Raw genomic sequence first — 19,530 nt, 5'->3', positions numbered from 1 at the left:
TGGAGTTATTAAAGAAATGTAAGAAATAAAATAAAAGAACTGAGAGTTGGTGCTAGTTCTTAAGAGACAGAAGAGTCATGTAGCAATTATAAAAAAAACAAACAAAAAACAAAACACAAACTCTTGGCTCCAGATGATCCCATTCATGATAGGAAAACCATAAGCCTGACCTGCCAAAGATGGGTTAGTTGTTCTGTGGCAACAGTCCCTTTATTGTCCTCTCTAGTTCAATGATTCACAGAACACAATGCCTGGCAGGGATCATGACAGAGACATGCTGTGTCTTAAGGTGGAACTACGTCCACAGAGGGGAGAACATTTTCCCCCATTACCTTTCTTTGAAGATGGAGAAACTATGAGAAAAAGAGGTTTGACTTGTTTCCAACAAGAAACAGCAAATCTGGAAAACAGGCCAGGCCTCACAGAGGTGGAGTCGCTGGGGGCTTTGAACTATGGCTCCGGCTGAATACGAGGTCCATTAAGAACTGCTTGACCCATGTAACCTTCAGTTTCTTATGTGAAAAAGGGTCCTGTCAGTGAAACTCTCTGAGTGACACTATAATGGTGGATGCATGTCATTATCCATTTGTCTAAACCTACAGAAAGTATGACACCAAGAGTGAACCCTAATGTAAACCATGGACTCCGGGTGATTATGACATGTCAATGTCAGTTCATCGATGGTGACAAATGTCCCACTCTATGGGGGATGATAATGGGAGGGACTATGCATGTGTGGAGCTAAGGGTAATATAAAAATGTCTGTATCTTTTTCTCAATTTTGCTGTGCATGTACCACTGTCCTGAAAACTAGTCTATTAATAAAAGGGAAGTGGGAGAAGCGGGGCTGATGGTGAGCTTTGCTGAGAAGCAGAGAGGAGATAAAGTACACGGGATACTTAGTTCAGCACCCTGCAGTAGAGTGCTTCATAAAAGTTTGCCTTATTTTTAGCCAATAATTAATTTAGTTTTCTTTCTGCTTCATTAAATCATCTTCTGCTTAGAATACTCTTGAAGAGAGGTGGAATATAAACTCCAACTTTTCCTTCAGCCCTCTGCCCCCAGAGGTGGGGAGGCTCCGCGGCCCAGGCATCTTGCCACACGTCTGGTCTCTAAGCACCTCATCCCGTGTTTTTGGACTGAGGTTCAGGACCCCCAGGAAAGTTGAGAGAAAGCTCCAGTGGGATTGTGGTGACTCAGGCTGGCTGACTTCAAAGTGTTGCTTTGTGGTGGTATCTGTGAGTTCTGAGCTCTAGGAATGGAATGTGACAGTTTCCTCCACATCCTGAACCCACCTTAAGTATTCCCTGTCGCACAGATTTTAAGATCTGCTGAGATGCCAAAAAGGAAATGAACTGTAGACTTGGGCTTTGATGGAGGGGAGATGAAGGGCATGAGGGATTATAAAAATAAAAGGTTTGAGAAATATTCACCTTGCACATAGTGAACACTCAATAAACATTAAATGGTAATAATAACTTACCTAGTAAATGAATGAATGTGGCCACATAGGCCATAGACTGGATGAAGCTTTCATCACTGAATTGCTGTATTATACTTCATAGCATTTAAAAAGAATGTACCCCAAATTTCTCACTTTACATACATTTTAGTTTTTCTTTATTTTGGTTCACTATACTACAAATACCTAACATGGAGTCCTTAATATTTGTAATTTTTTCACAGTGAAATAAAAGTTAATATTTAGCTCAACTTCTTGCAAATGAACACTGCAGCATCACATTTGAAGTGAAGCTATGAGAATAAGAATTGCAATTTATTAAAAACCTACCAGGGGTCAGACACACTATTGGTACTTTACTTACAGATTTTTATTTAATCATTGCAAGGCAGTTATTATTCACCCCCATGTAATGCATAAAGAACTTAAGATTTAGTGGGATTTAAGAAGACAAATCAAAAAGTTTATCTCTCTAAACTGTTCAGATTAAAGTCTTGGTCATTATACTAGTCCAATAGTGTTTATCTGATAGTAACCCCTCCACATTTTGAAGTGAATTTTTCTCGATGAATGTGTCCTTTTCCTTGTCTAATCTGCCTTCTCAATCTGCTTCTCATGGTAATAGAAGACAGAGTACTAAATGCTCACTTGAGTAACGACCTGCTGTGACTTTAGAGGCACGGCCTTAGATGCCACCTTTGGCTGTTCTACGATGGTATGTGCTCTATGCTGTGTTTTCCCAGCTCCCAGATCCCTCCCTGGCTTTAAAGTCAGTGAGAAGACAGACTTGTGTTCTCACCTGCCTGGATCGTGGAGCCCGTGAGCAAACACTTCAGGGGGCTGGTTGGTGCTGTTGAAATGTGGGTTGCTCCTTGGTATGGAATAAGGCACGCTGCACACGTCCGTGTCCACTTCCAGCCGTAGCACTGAGCCTGTGAAATCACTGAGAAGTTGGGGGACAGAACATGTATTTTACATTTTCATTATATATTTCATCTATATTAAATATGGTGAGGTTGCTCTATTGATAAAAGAATCATCTCGTTACTTGAAATAAAATTATTAAAGTGGCTGGACGCAGGGACTCATGTCTGTAATGGCAGCACTTTGGGAAGTCAGGGTGAGAGGATCGTTTGATACCAGGAGTTCAAGGCCAGCCTGGCAACATAGCGAGACCCCATCTCTACAGAAAATTTTAAAATGAGTCAGATGTGGTGGCATGCAGCCAGGAGGATCTCGTGAGCCCAGGGGTGTGAGGCCACAGTGAGCCATGATGGTGCCGCTACATTCTGGCCTGAGCAACAGAGTGAGCCCTTGTTTGAATAAATAAATGAATAATTAAATAAAATAAATTCGTTATTGTGGAAAATGAAACCGGGGCATTCCAGACAAGCGACTGAACCAAGACACGGCGTGATGGTGGCTGAGGACTGTGGCATCAGTAGTACACTGCTTTTTTTTTTTTTTTTTTTTGACTCTGTTCTCTTAATTTTTGTCAGCCTAAACCTATGTATTCTACGTCTCTCAAGGAGCTTCACTGGGCGATGTTAGCCCATTACACAGCGTTGAGAGGCAGTGTGGATGCACAGGGCCCCCGCTTCTCTGTGCTATGTGTAGCAGAGGCAGCCCTGCAGCAGAGAACTACACAACACTAATTCTTTTTATGACAAACAAAAGATCACATAGCATGTTAGTGAATTCCTTTTCATTTCATAAATGCAGATGCTGACAACACAAGTTAAGTATTTAACCAAGGTGACCATTCAAAGATGGTACTTAATTCACTGGTGCTGAGCTTTTCTCCTGGTACTTAAATCATTTCAACCTTGAGAGGAACCCATTTGTGATCAGCCTTTTACCTTAACCCATCCATTTCTTCCATATCATCCAGTGTAATCATCCCATCACCGAGAATGATGTACAAAAAGCCGTCAGGGCCAAAGAGCAGTTGTCCTCCCAGATGCTTTCTGTGGAGTTCTGCAACTTCAAGAAAGACTCTGGCTGTTCTCAAATCAACTTGGTGGGGATTTTTTCTACATTGTGGGAAGAAAATAATGCCATGATTGTTAAAATATGTAAGGTGAGTCTGCCAGAAAGTAAATAGTACATAAATGGGAAAACAAACTCCTGGCACATAGTAAGTAGTAAACATATATTTGAAATGGAGCTAATAGAAATTGCTGAAAAATTACATTATTTTCCAAGTTTCAGAAGTAGCCTTTAAGTTAAAAGACAATTGAGGAAAAATGTCAAAACCATCATTCTCAATTTCTCTTAAAGACACATATGGAGTTTTCAGCAAGATGGAGATAATGATTTAATTATTGCCACCTTATGGCTACTTATTTGCAACTTCTAAATAAAAAAGCTCATGAAAAGTTGATGAGAAAATAAGATACAAATTTTAATGCTTCGATGGCTTTTAGTGATACCTGGATACTGTGTATTCCACAACCCTAAGAATGTGGTCATGAGGCCCGATAGCCCACCGTTCTTGGTTGGTGGTATAAGACACATACAGCTTTCCATTTTTCTTGTAATTGGGATGGAATGCGAGGCTTAGCAGTCCTCTTTCATCTCCTCCCTGCAGTCAAAGGAAAAACACAAAGAATTGTAAAGTTAATTATGTTCTTTATTGTGTTTCAACTGGAACCCCAAAAGAGTCTCTTTCTTTCTTCTGGATAATCTTTGCCCAACCTCTTTTCTTTTCTTCCTTGCCTACTGCACAGAAAAGGATTATAAAACATTTCACTTTGTGGAACTCTTTAAGGGTTAGAACAAGACAATTGTCTTGTGTGGTTATCTATGCGCAAGAGACTTACACCACTTTTGTCAAGTGATTTGTGTTTGTAATCTTGGTACGCTAGGAAGACAAGTTTAAGTGCTGTGAAGAATTCTTTCCTGGGTTACTAGGTTGCTTGTAGTTCATAGAAGACAAATAAAAAGGTTCATAATCAACAGTCACTTCTAATCCAAGTCTCCAAAACCTAAAACACAGTGTGGGCTGCCAACTCCCACTGTCTTGGCAATATGTTTAGAAAACTGTTAAATTGCTTGTGTAATATGTAAACCTTTGCTTTGCCCTGGAGGCATCTACATCAGTTGTCACAACGATGGTGGTCTGTTCATCACAGCTAGGTAATATGTGACCTTGCCTTGCCTATCTATATAGAAATAAGACATTGTTACATGAATCCCTTCACTGCAAAGGGTTTATCTTTACAGAAGGATGAAGTAGAGGGAGGGGACTTAAAGGCCACGGCTGGTGAAGGAGTGGGAGAAATGTTAGAGAGGAAAGGGGACACTAGGAAATTAAAGAAAAATCCCAAACAACTTTCTTGTGTTATTATATGAATGTCAAGGATTGTATACATTAGGCATGCCAAATGTTATAACAATTAAAACATCATCATGTTTTTAAATAGAACATTTATCTTTATTTTCTGCTAATTCAACTTGTTGAAATTCAATATGGTCTCAGCCTTTGTTTTATCCCACAAGTAGTCTAGGAATTTCTATAATGAAATCAAAGTAACTAAAATTATCTAGATCAGAGCCTTAAAGTTCACATACTAGTAAGCCAGGGAGCACTTTCTCGGTGAAAAACATGTCATAGAAATTGAATGCTGCAACTGCTGATAGCACATCACCTTATTTATTCCATTAAACATCATGACATACCCTATGGCAAAACACTATGAGAAGTTATTCCTTCTCAAGTATTAGCAGAGAAAAACAAAATCTCTAATACTGCAACCTCTTGATAAGGTCATGTTCAGTCATGGAATCACTCCTATGTTTTTGTCCCCCACAGAACAGTATATGTTACTAGCAAAGCATAGAACTGTTTGTAGTTCTTATTTTACATGGCATTCAGAATTGAAAGCTTTAGGCATAAAACTTTACTTTTAATAAACATTGATTTGTTTCCTGGCTTAGGGAAAATGTTTTTAGATACAGATCATCCAAAGTAGAACATCCAAACATTCAGAGCACATAAATATTAAAACAGCTACAAATATCACAGAACTACCAAATCATTTAAATGTCAAAAAGTCAACTTCCATCACAATCTGTGTAATTTTAATTTTAATCACAAAGGTAAAACTCTAATAACATATATGAATGACTGTTTTTCAGATTATCTTGTTCTGGTGATTTTAATATTGACTGATGGTGCTGTTTTTCTTCTGAAATCATCATTAAATAAAAATCTCTTGGCTTTCTTATGAGACACTGGAAGCTAGGATATGTAAGTACAATTTGACTGTAGAGAAGCCACTAAACATTTGAACCTCCTTGATGGATTGTCTAACGAGGCCCAAGGGTGGGATTTCGTTTGTGATTAATTCCTCCCTCGAATATATTTCCCTCTAAAGCTGTGAGTGCAGGTTAAGTACTGCATGCCTGCTTCACAAATGTTTGTGTTCCACTATAAGCAGCTTTTGTTGAAAGTAGTTCTTTGTAGTTTTTAATCAAATCATCAGAAATACAATTTGAATTGGATAGCAACATGCTTTAAAACTGTGCTGGTTGCTTTTCAGGAATTAGGAATGTAGAATTAATGCACTGTAGAAAGACAGATGGGAAAAGAGATTTAAAAAATCCACAAGTGATAGGAGACAATTGTTCACTTTAGAGATACTATCTATCACATGAATGACTTTGGGAGCATTTTTGACATTTATTAAAGTGCCAAATATGGAAACAGAAAGAGACACATGAATGACAGAGAAATAAATCAAAAAAGCAATTTTAAAAACGTCAGTAATTCTGAATTTTTCAGGTAATAGGATTTACAATTGATTAATCATTACATATGATCTCACTGTTCATATCAACTTCCAGGTGCAAAGTCGTGTTTTGGTTGGGTTAGAAGCTTGACTACTCTTAAGTCATTTCAGAGAAATACTCACTTTCATAATGACACTGATGAAAACAATTTAATGTATTATGTAAATATCCTAGATTCGCTTGAATCCAGATTTTAAAATGATATAACAGGATTCCTAAATGTTCAGAAATTAGAAAGGACAGATATACTCCTGGTGTGCCAGTGTGCCAGGAGATTAATGTATTGAGATCTCACATGTCACTTGAATTAGACTTCAGAGTTATGTTGTCTATTTAATTAAAATATGTTACTGACAAATTATGATTTAACTCTCAGATGCAAACCTATCTCAGATCTGGATCATTTTTCAAGGTTTTATGAAGAAATATGTTGATTGGGCACTGAAGGGTTACTTGTAGATCAGGGTCAGTTACGGGGCACACCACCAGAAACACCACCAGATGCTTCAGGCCCTTGGGCCCCATAAGGTCACTTCAGCTGTAGTCTTCACCAGGACACTGTTCTAGCCCGAGAGCCTGAACACTGATGCCTGAGCCAGGACTGGCAAGCGGACCAGACCTCCCAAGGTCCTGTACTTTTTTCTATTATCTTAGCCCCCTTTGCCCCAAATCTGACTGTGTGTGTTCAAGGCCCCATTCTCTTGGAGCCCCAAGTCCAAAGGCTCCCTTCTCTACACTGTTTCCAAATCTGATAACCCAGCTTTAGAGGCTCAGTAGAAAAAAAGCAACAAAGCCCTGGTACCAATATTATTAACTAATCTTCTTCTTACCCCTATCCATCCTTCCTCTTCAATATGTGTGGTTTTATGGCTCAGAGTATATGGAATCAAAATCATACACTCCTTCCAGAAATGTCAATTACTGAACTGAGTCTAGGGAGCATCTGGGGAGTTTTTATTTCATTCTTGAGCTTCTAGTGATTAGTTGAGCCAAGCTGGATAAAAAGGGAGAAAAACATATTAATAGAATGGCAAATGAAAGATTTGTGATCCAGACAATCATGCCTTCCAAAAAGACACTGACTTCTAACATTATACTTTTTTTTTTTTTTTTTTTTTTGAGATGGAGTTTTGCTTTTTTTGCCTAGGCCAGAGTGCAGTGGTGTGATCCTGGCTGGCTGCAATCTCCACTTCCCGGGTTCAGGTAGTTCTCCTGCCTCAGCCTCCTAAGTAGCTGAGATTACAGGCATATGCCACCATGCCTGGCTGATTTTNATCTTCCCAGGAGATGAGAGTGAAGCACCAGGAGAAAGGGGCACCTTCCTCGAATTTGTATGATGGTGCTGCATGGGCTAGCAGTGAGGAGCTCTGAACCTAAGAGCTAGGAGAATTATATTTACTATAACTTATTTTTTTATTTTTTGAGATGGAGTTTTGCTCTTTTTGCCTAGGCCAGAGTGCAGTGGTGTGATCCTGGCTGGCTGCAATCTCCACTTCCCGGGTTCAGGTAGTTCTCCTGCCTCAGCCTCCTAAGTAGCTGAGATTACAGGCATATGCCACCATGCCTGGCTGATTTTGCATTTCTAGTAGAGATGGGTTTCACCATGTTGTTCAGGCCGGTCTTGAACTCCTGACCTCAGGTGATCCTCCCACATTGGTCTCCCAAAGTGCTGGTATTACAGGCGTGAGCCACTGTGCCTGGCCCTAACATTATGCTTTTAAAAACTGTTAACCAATGTCCAAAATGTTTATCCTCACCCATGTGAAAAGCAGTGATTTGCCCAAATATTCACATTATAATTGTACTTCGTTATTAGCACTGAGCTCTTTGTATGTTGTGCTTCTGGGAATGCACAGACAGCATTGCTAGAACCAAACTGAAAGCTCAAAGGGCAACAAGTAATTTACAAACAAGACTTTATAGTTTCCTTAATTTGGTAATGCTTTAAAAACAACAACAACAAAAACCTTACTGACTTGAACTGCACCCAAACTTCATAGGCTGCCCCAAGACCCCTTCTTTTCCTTTGCTCAGCTCTTCAATGCTGTATCAACTTCTGGACAGCCATACAGCAAGCACAGATGACTGCTCAAATTTGGAGTGTCGAATGATTTGAAAATAATGTTCCCACACTTTGGAACCTGGAGACTAACTTGTTTCAGAGGAAATCATAAAATCCTCTTCAGGAATTTTTAATAAGTATTTCACTATCTGCCATTCTAGTTTTCAGTGAGCTCTTAGAAGCAATTTCACAGGATCCACAGAAAATAGACAAAACCCCAAAATGAAGAATACTGATAACTTTAATGTAAGTATAATATCAGACCTAGTGCTGAAGCTTTGGGATAAATTCTTCCCTGATGAGCAGTTTAAAGTTATAACCAATTAAGAATGTTCCTCTTCTTTGAATAATCTGAAAGTATTTTTTATTCTTTCATTTTTTTATACATGGTTTCCTTCGTCACCCTGACTGGAGTGCAGTGTCACAATCATGGCTCACTGCAGCCTTGAACTTCTGGCCTCAAGTGATCCTCTTGTCTTGGCTTCTGACAGTGTTGGTATTACAGGCATGAGCCACCACACTTGGACCTATTTTTTCTTTTTAAACGAACGTTGTGGGGCAGTATCTTTCACTGTGATACTTTAAAGACATTTTCTTCATATCTTATTGTGGTTAAAGTTCATTTTTTCTGATTTCCGTTTTTGCTTTAAATTTGCCCTAATGTCCTTCAGGAAATGTTGACTTGTACATTTTAGGAAACATAGTTTTTCTTAGTGACCTTTTGGTAAGTGGCTGATTTCAAGTTCAGTCATCCACAACATGACCCTATGACATTAAGAAAGCCAAAAAACATAAACTACATAATGTGACACTATGTTCAAGATATTATTTGTTACTGCCTTGTCAAAAAAAGTATTTAATATTTATTCAACAAATACTTACTGAATACCTATTATGTGTTAGACATGGTGCTTAGGGGTAAACAATCAATAAGAATAAAGCCCTGCTCTCAATGAGTTTATATATGGAAGCACATAACAAAGTATAGTTTTGAATATTGAGTTGTTTCATTCCTATCATACTTTTTTTTTGAGGAGGATGAACAATGCTACATGATTAGAAATGTGCATGGCCAAAGAACAAGCATTAAAGATAAGAAATAAATATTTTTGATAACTTCTGACATAAAGGTTAATTTATGTATTAGCACCTGAGGTTTCTCCACTCTAAAACTTGGTAAGAAAAAGAAAAAGAAAAAAAAAGCTTGGTTACATAAAAACTAAATGGCATGAAGAAGCAAGCAGAGTTTCTACAAACAGTAAGACCATCTTGTAATTTATTTTATGTACATGACACATGCACACAGGTATGAATGAAGGTTTCTAGTAAAATTGTTGCTCTCTTAATGCTCAAGCTATTTCTAAGAATTCACCTAAGAACAGAGTGGTGGTATTTTGAATTTTCTATAAGATATATACTTTTCCTATAAGGCAGGCTTTCATTTTTCTTTTATTAACTGTCATTTTCTTGTCTATTTTTTTGCTAATATCCATCATGAAAAGAAAAGAGGACTTGGGACTAACATGGGACCCTCTCATGAAAATCTATGTTTTCTCTTAGACTGGAACTGTTTACTGATCAGAAATGGGAAAACGGGTTTGTTGGAGAATTGTTAGTTCAAACACAATACCAAATTGTATTCATTTTTTATTGTTGCTATAAAAATTTACCACAAACTTTGTGGCTTGAAGTAACAAAAATTTATTATCTTAATTTGTAGATTAGAGCTCAATATGGGTCTCACAGATTATAATAAATGTTGGCAGAGCTAAGTTCCTTTCTAGAGATGCTAGGAGATAATCCATTTTCTTTCGTTTTCCAATTTATGGAAGTCATCTGCATTTCTCAATTTGTATCTTCTTTCTAGCGTCTTCAAAGCCCGAAATGATGGATTGAATCCTTCTCATAGCACATCACTCTGACCTCCTTTGTTTCCCTCTGCCACTTTTAAGAACTTGTGATTACACTGAGCACTCCCTACCACCAGATGATCCAGGATAATCTTCCTATGTGCTGTTTAGCCATCTTAATTCCATTGCAACCTTAATTCCCCTTTGCCATGTAAGGTAACATATTCATAAGTTCTAGGGAAAGGACAAGGACACCATTTGGGGAAGGACATTATTCTGCCTACTACGTGAATATTTTAATCTGTTTCTATAAAAGAATCCCAAGCATTTATGACTTGCGTCTTCATGGCTATGCCCTCCTGTGAGCACTGAAAGAGGAGACCAGTGAAGTTCATCTATAAGTTCACGGGATATACTTAAGGAACACTCTGTTACAACAAGCTCTTTCTCATAGCTGTCAATACTGAAAGAACAATCAACATTCTTCAGAATGAAGTGAAAGCATCCTTCAGAATTGAGAAGGAAAGACCATTTAAGAAAACGTGGACACATGAAACTTTCACATATGAATTCTGTTAAGATCAAAACTCCCATGTTAGTTAAATGCATATCCAAGATACAGAGAAGGTAAAATTAAATATACACAAACAATTTCTACTAACTACAGGACAATCTTTGCATTTTCAGTTAATTAAAACTGTGTTATTTTGCAGTGTGTATAAGCTGTGAAACATTGCAGAGCACTGATTTCTTAACAACTCTTGGAAAAGACAAGGAGCATCACTTTTCAATAGTTCCCAAAGTTGAAATTGGTCTTAGAACAGAAGTGAATCCGCTGAGGTCCCTGAGTTAACTTACGGGAGAAACATGATTTGCTTTTGTGATATAATAAAAAATATGTTTGTTCTTTGTCTCCAGTTCTTCGCACTAAGCCTCTAAAACTCTTGGAATTTCCTGAGTGATAGGAATGCCTTTTTTTTTTTTTTTCATTTGTAAGGAACTGCTTTAATCACACCTGAGTTTATGCTAATGAGCTGACTATTGGTGGGCTTCTAGATAGCTTCAGGATGGGGGTGGTAACCAGAGGAACCCACCATGTGATTAAAGAATTGGAACTTTTCAGGCCACCCCACAGCCCCAGGGAGCGAGAGGGTCTGGAGGTTGAGTTCAGTCATCAAACGGCCAGTAATTCAATCAATCATGTCTATGTAATGAAACCTCCATAAAACCCTCCAACAGAGGGGAGAAGAGCTCTGCACACCACCCCCTTCTGATGTCTTTTTCTATGTCTCTCTTCCATTTGACTATTCCTGAGTTGTATCCTTTATAATAAACCAGTAAGAGCAAATAAAGTGCTTTCCTGTGTTCTGTGAGTCATTCTAGTGAATTACCAAGCCTGAAGGTGAGTTATAGGAATTCCCACATTTGTAGTCAGCTAGGCAGAAATGTGACTAGCACGGGCACCCCATGTGTGGCTGGTATTCGAAGTAGGAGCAGTCTTATGGGGCTGTGCCCTTAACTTGTAAGGTCTGAGTTAAGTCCAGATAGTTTCGGAATTGAACTGAACTAAATAGAAATCTTGGATACATATTGGTATGGGAGAACTGGTGGTTGTGACAGAAAATCTCTCATTTGGTGTCAGAAAAACCCCCTTAAAAGAGCCTGAAAAGTAACTTAGCCCATTCTCTTTTCTAGGGAAGTGGAGATTACAATCAAGTCTACTGGAGAAGTTAAAGTCAAAGAATACTTCGAATAATTTGGCAGTTCTCTTTTCATTCATAAAATTCTTACTATTGAACTTGACTTTTTTTTCTCCTAAACTTAAGTTTGGGAAAGACATAAAATATCTTGTGTCAATTTGTAATCCACTCTTTTAGCTTTTCTGAACTGCACTATTCTCTGAGGATAAAACCAGCCACAATAAACTAAGGACCTATCAATTCTAGTAGGAATGCTCCCTTTTTCATTAAAATTTCCTCTATTGCTGGGCGCGGTGGCTCACGCCTGTAATCCCAGCTCTTTGGGAGGCCGAGGCGGGTGGATCACGAGGTCAAGATATCGAGACCATCCTGGTCAAGATGGTGAAACCCCATCTCTACTAAAACTACAAAAAATTAGCTGGGCATAGTGGCGCGTGCCTGTAATCCCAGCTACTCAGGAGGCTGAGGCAGGAGAATTGCCTGAACCCAGGAGGCGGAGGTTGCGGTGAGCCGAGATCGCGCCATTGCACTCCAGCCTGGGCAACAAGAGCGAAACTCCGTCTCAAAAATAAAATAAAATAAAATAAAATTTCCTCTATTTTTCCAGATTTGGTTTCCTCTAAACTTAAATTCCAATTAATGGAATGCTGAGGCTCAACTTGTCTCTTCTCCTTAATTGTGTTTACTCACTGTTTCAGTCATGAATAGCTTAACAAATGGGGTTACCTTCTGAGAAATGTTTCGTTAGGCAATTTCATCCTTGTGTGAACATCAGGCCTAGATGGTAGAGGCCTAGATAGTAGAGCCTTCTACACACCTAGGCTATATGGTATGGCCTATTGCTCCTAGGCTGCAGACCTATGCGACATGTTACTTTACTGAATACTGTAGGCCACTTAATACAATGGTAAGCATCTGTGTATGTAAACATAGAAAAGGTACAGTAAAAATATGGTGTTACAATCTTATGGGACCACCATTGTATATGCGGTCCGTCATTGTCTCAAATGTCTTTATGCAATGCATAACTGTATATAAAATTTTCAAATGCTGGTGGGATACAAGCTCACCTGCATCACATTCCATCACATCTGACAAATAAATCTGTCCTGCTTCAGATAACATTGTGAGCTGCTAGAAGGTACTCAGCAATTCAGAATTTTTGGAAGTGTCTCATGGGGTATGTAATCTCTGGTATGTAGCAATTGTTCCATATCAAATCTGTGTTTAGGATTTTCAAGCAATTTATCTTTTGAAGGTAGCAGATGCAAACACAGACTAGAAAAGTACAAATGGGAGAATAAAAGATATTCCATATGGAAATCATCTACCTGTAAGTCACAATAATTCTCTTTTCTACTCCCTTCAAACAAACAAAATAAATCAGTCATACTAGGTTTAAGTTACAGCCTACTTAGAGTGAAGATATTAGCAGTGGCTATTTTCTAGAATTTCTAGTTTCATAGCCCCTTATTTCATACACAAATGATCTTTTGATATTTCCACCTATAAGGAAAAACGTATACACATACTCAGTAATATACTTATAACTATTATAGTCACAATATTTTATGTATATATGTGATGTATTTTATATAAAATTTGTATTTGTCAAATGGAATTTAATTTATTATGTTCATATCACTATTTCCTCCTAGGCTTTTAAAGCATTTGAACTGTGACATGTGATACATCAAGGCATATTAGAGACTGGATTGACATGTACCTTTTATCTTGCCGAGGCAGCAGTCAACAGCTGTGGAAACTTTAATATATGTGCACAAGGAATCCAATATAATATCAGAGAATGGTTTAAACATGAGGAACTATATGGCTCAATACGCATCAGATGTTAATAATATCCATAGTATTCCAAAGTTCAGTTTTCTAAAATATCTTCTCAATAAGACAAAATGCTCTAACAAAATTAAACTGTGTGAAACATCTACTTGAAACAAATAAGTAATAAAATAACAAGCACACAAAAAGCACAAACCCTTTTCAAAATGAAAATCCTAGCACCAAACACTTTTTTGAAGAAAAAATATATAGAAATACTGGTGACACAGAAAGCACAGCTCTTATTCTGTGCACTTAGGCTAAATGAAAATAATGACGGTTTAACAAAATCACAAGAATATTCTTGGGAATAAAAAATGAATAAAAATTACAACCAGAAAAAGCTTTGTAACCTCACTAAACTATTATGAAAACCATAGGTTTAAGACTTGTTGAACCTTAAATAAAAATATAATTCTAGACTGAACTATAAAAGGGTAAAATATTAAGCTAACTACTCTGTTAGACACAACAAAATGTTAGATATGTAAATGAGGAACAAGTCTCCAATAGTGGAGACGTGACAGTGGAGGTACTGACTTTTTAGTACTAGTTGGTTGCACTGAGTTCTTATTGTGTGCCAGAGATTGTTCTAAGCGATTTGCAAGCATTAGCCTGTTTAAACCTTACAACTCTAGAGTTTAATACTGTTTTATTATCTTTATTTTCCATTTAAGGAAACAGACATAGAGGAATTGAGTAACTTGCCCAAAGTGCACAAATAAAAGTAGCAAAGCAGGGATTGTCTGTGACTGGAAGACACACAATTCGAACTACTACATTACAATGCTCTACCAAGTGTTTCCTAAATGAAGAAATGAACAAATGAAGAGGTTGTTTTCTCTTATCAGCACCCGCTGTTCATGAACTAGGCAGTTTTGAAACAGTCTTAAGTAACTTGAGTTTTTGAAGTTCTACAGAGGAATAAAATAACACTCATTGCTCAGTTACTTTAACTTACATACATTACTTTAAATTAAATGACTTAGTCATTTTAACTTACGTAGCATATAGTGAAGTGTATACCTCAGTTATTTTAACACAAAGGTTAATTTACGTTTTAAGGTAGTGTTGGGCCAGTAAATGGGATGTTTGAAAAAAAAAAGAAGTGCTGATTTGTGTAAATTTCTATGGTATAAATACTCTCACTGAGGCAAAGGAAAACTTCTTGGTAAAATGTCTTAAATCTATGACATAAGGTTTCTCAGATAATACAAAAAGATGATGAATGTAAAATTACTTTATGAGCTCTAAAGTGCTATTCGAATTGAAGACATAACTATTATAGTGCACAGAGAGGGAATAACTATTCTCACATTCAGTTGTTCTATAAAATAATAAGCTTCTTAAGTAGGGAATGTGATTTTGAAGTACAGAATGTGATGTCCTACATTTTGATCAGATGAGGAATGTTTGCACTTTATGTAGAAGAAGTATTAACTTGCTGCCTGCCATCCAAAGAACTTTTGGACTTCAGAAAATTACAGGCATGGACAGGCACATTTATACTTATATTTAGCACCAGGCTTACCACATAATTTTGATAAAGATTTGTGTATATCTTTTCAGGAGATTTAGGTGGTATGTGTTACCAGTGGTTGGTTTATTAACAAATGATTTGTAAGGCTTGAGGTAATCTAAATTTTTGTTTTAAAATGCAAATATCCTTAACTTGGTGATTGTAGAAATATAGTGTTTTTGCATTTAAAAATATATAAAATTTATACTCCAAAGTTAAACATAAAACAATTTATTTAGTAGAAAAAGATAAGGGGTGAAAGAAACAGACCCCAACATTTGTTTGTTCTCTACTAATTCCAGTGGGAAATAACAATATTTCCTTCCCACCAAAAACAAACACAATGTAAAAATGTACTTCTAAGAGTTGTGATAGAAAAATGTGTTTTTGATAGTAGCAACAGCTGTGAAAATTACTTCAGAGCACTATTGACCAATATGACACATATTTATAGAAACAAAAAGGATACCAAATTTAGATTTAAATTTGGATAATCAATTATAAACTAAGGAAGAATGTAAGATTATTCAAAGAGTGTGGAGAGTATGCACATCCATTAAAATATACATATCCCCAAAGACTAGATGACACCACAGAATAAATGAAATATTATATGTATTTGGAGAGGTTCAATTCTTTTTTCTCTGAGTGTCTCATGGATTTCACTTTTAGGACCATTCTTAAGTATAAATAGTTAAAAAAAAACCTTAAGTTGATGATATTGAGCATGTCTTGTGAGAAAAGCAAGTATTTCCTTTGGAATAAGAAAGATAATTTAGAAAACCCATTAATTTATTCAGACTCCCTTATAATTTATTTTACTTAATGGATAAGAAGTGTCTTTCTTAGAATGACTTCGTTTGTAATAAAGACAAATACATTTTCATATTTTGTTAATAATAATCTTACAAAATAAGAACTACTAAATAACTTTTACAAAAACAAAAGTTAATTTTATGGAGTTACTGGAATATTAGACTTTTATATTGAAAACAAATGAAATAAAATGGACTTATATGATTTAATTCACCATCTTTAAAGCTAAACTCTCTGAGGCATAAAGTCTTATCATTTTATTTTAAACATTAAGCCCAGGAATATAAAGTAAGTTTTCTTGATAGTTTCATGTGATTTATACCTTTTTAGTTTAATTTTTTTTCTGCTGTCAAAAAATGGGAGATTCAGGGTCTTTTCAATAGAAGAAAGAAATCACAATATTAAAGATAAATGCTTAACTATAGTAAACGGTCCAAAATTGTTTTTAATGAATTTGACCTCTCGCTTTTATAAAGTTTGTTTTTACGATGTGTGGCTAATATGCCGGTCATGCAGCTAAAAGCATTATCTTCACATCGTTACATAGAAATATAACACTGGCATACTTGAGTTTCCTAGTCATGTTTCACTACTCTTGCCCATTATGTATTTCTATTGTTACTCTAAATAAGAACTCAAATTGACTTATGTAAGAGAAAACATTAAGCAATTAAGTAAGATTATTGCTTTGAAAAGAGGCCTTGAAGAAAAACCCCAATCGTTTAGACCACCAAGGAACACTAATAAATTTAAGGAAATATGAGGTTTCCTCCATGTGACTTCTCTTGAAGAGTTATGCAATAGATTGCTGGAACTTCAAGGTCATATAACAATTATGGTACTTTAAAAATTACTTTCTAAGTAGAGTTTGTATTTACATGATTTATATGCCAATTAAACTTGCAATTTACCAAGAAGCAGAATCAAATTCTTCGAATCTTTAATATTTTCATTTACTATGTTCCAAAATGATCAAATGCAGAATTCTAACAACATAGAAGCATTAAAACACTAAAATATGAGAAATCTAAACATTCGTTTTTATAGGAGAATTATACTTACTCCAAAATATCATTAGCTACAAATCAACATTTAGAAAATAAACATTTGCCATGCTTCAGATATCTAAATTAAGAAATTCTTTTTGATAGTTGATATCTTTTCTTTGTATTAATTCTGAGTAAAAACTATTAATATATATTTCTGACCAAATGCATCTTCACTATTATATTACGTGACAATTTAAAATATAAAATTTTGTAATTCCATGTTTTCTTTAAGATAGAAATCATGGTGCTATTCCATTCAGATAAAATAAATGTGGGAACCATATATTATAGAAATCAAAAAATCTGGATGAAGTTTAAAGATAGAAAAGTGATTATATAATTAGAATAGAATTTATAAAGAAAGTCTAAAGGGAGGGCTTGACTTTCTTAAAGTCACAAAAGAAAAAATGCTGAGGAGTACAAATAACCTTATTTAAGTACATGAGGATTTATTTTAAGGAGGACAGTGTCCAGCTGTTCATCTTTTCCATGGAAGTTTCACCAACTTCCAAGGATAGATTTCAATGAATAAAAGCTCTGCTTCTTATAATTTTTAATATAATGGAAAATATACTTTAAAAATCTATGATTAATATAATTTTGGATCAAAGGGCAGAATTTGAGGGAACTTCTGATATTAAAATTTCTTGAGACTATATTGTTAGTTAACTAAGGGAAGAACCAAACAGTGAAAGACTGACCAGGGTTCTAGTATATTCATAATTCAACACATGTAGCAGTTTGAAAAAACGGATGGAAAATTAATGAGTCCCATTCAAATTCCCAGTATCACTATGCAGAGACTAGTTCTTGATTCTAAATAGTAGGGCAAAAGAAGTGTTTATAGTGTTTCCACTTTTCTGCCTGCCAGCACCCACTCTCTTCAAAATCTATAATGTTATGAACATTTATCCTCACTCACTGCACAGCTTTTGCTCTCAGATTCCACCACATTACTCAGTCATCAAGGGGCAGATATGGTATGCCAGTTGCATCCATGTTTTCATGTGTCAGATTCCTATTCATTCATAGCATGGTGTTTAGGACTATGGGCTCAGAAATCTAGACTATCTTGCTTTGCAACTTGACTCCACCACTTGATAGCTTTCTGACTTTGGGAAACTTATCTTAGCCTCTCTGTTTCTCAGCTTTACCATTTTCAAAATGCATGCAGTTCCTACTTCGTGGGTTGTTGCATGGAAAGATAGAAGGATGATCCCTGACAGACTGTTGGTGCTCAAGAAAATTTAGCCATTGTTACAATATACCACAACTATTGTATTCTAGCTGGGGAAAGAGACTTTACATAAGAAAGGCTATACAGAAAATACATATTTCAACTTTGGAAAGGACTATAAAAGACAAGAATAGGGTGTTATGAAAAAGAATTCAGGGGGAATGTAATTCAGACAAGAGTGTCAGGGAAGACCTTTCTAAAGAGAGAAGACCTCTCTAAAAATTCAAGTCGAGACTTCAATGATGAGAAACAGCCAGAAAGGGAAGAAAGGGCAGCATCTCCCAGAGAGATACTTTATGAGTAATGAGTGTGATTCTTTGGAAAAAAAGAGAAATGGAAGAGAAGAGTACAAAAATAAGTGTACCTCCTATTCTTACAGATTGTGGAGAATTTTAGGTATCAGAGGGCACACGTAAATATGGTGGAGAGAATGTGGGCTCTATTACATGAGAGTTGGGTTTGAATCCTTGCTTACATGACTTCCAGGCTGCTTGACTTTGGGGAAATAATTTAATATCCCTGACCTTCAGTCTTTTTAAATTTTTATTTTACATGTTTCTCACTTTTAAAAAAATGGCATTGTGAAGTAGAAGTTATACTGCCTTTACAATAGAAAGTTACTAGTACTCAGACGGCACATATTTATTAATTATTTAGTAATCAGCTCTTTTCTTCATCATGGTGGGGACGGGTGGGAGGAGCAATGAGCACATTGTTCATATACATGACAGTAGGATATAGGAGAGCTATCCCTAATTGTATAGAAGGACTGAGAATATAAGATTGTACCAAGGAACACATAATCATTCATTCATTCATTCAGTGAATTCTTCTCTCAGAACTATCACCCCAAACCAAGGTGCCACCTTTGAAACGAATAAGGTTAACTCTAGCAAAAGTGATAGTTAAATGTTTCCACCTTGACCTTTTCTATGTTAATAAGAATTTTTTTTTTCCATTTTGATAGTTTCAGGTGGAAAACTATAATTGGATATGGTGTTTGTTTTTTTCTCCTAATTTGATAGAATATGTGACAAGTGACTTTAGGGTGAGGGCTTTGGAGGGGGCATTGCTGATGGCACTTAGATTTATCATGTGCAGCATTTGCAGTAAAGCTGCCTGTTTTACTGGGTAGCTGGAATTATTTGAAATCAAATTTAAAAGCTAATTTAAAAAGGTATCTCCTTCTTTATATACAAAAT

The 19,530-nt window shown here is 36.2% G+C and overlaps 1 protein-coding gene across 1 annotated transcript in view; it reads right to left on the bottom strand.

Moving 5' to 3' along the window:
- Positions 1-19,530, bottom strand: part of LOC108308657 (hedgehog interacting protein) — a 94,632-nt gene that overhangs the window by 26,677 nt on the left and 48,425 nt on the right. Inside the window, exons 5-7 of the mRNA XM_017534555.2 lie at positions 3,895-4,046; positions 3,322-3,495; positions 2,262-2,405 (exon numbers count right to left, since the gene is read on the bottom strand). Of these exons, the coding sequence (XP_017390044.1) occupies positions 2,262-2,405; positions 3,322-3,495; positions 3,895-4,046 (470 nt within the window). The remainder of the gene's footprint in view (positions 1-2,261; positions 2,406-3,321; positions 3,496-3,894; positions 4,047-19,530) is intronic.

Source organism: Cebus imitator, unplaced genomic scaffold, assembly GCF_001604975.1.
Source record: "Cebus imitator isolate Cc_AM_T3 unplaced genomic scaffold, Cebus_imitator-1.0 Scaffold4, whole genome shotgun sequence".
NCBI lineage: Eukaryota > Metazoa > Chordata > Mammalia > Primates > Cebidae > Cebus > Cebus imitator.
Note: the sequence above shows the minus strand (reverse complement) of the source record. Positions and strands in the feature narration are given on the sequence as shown.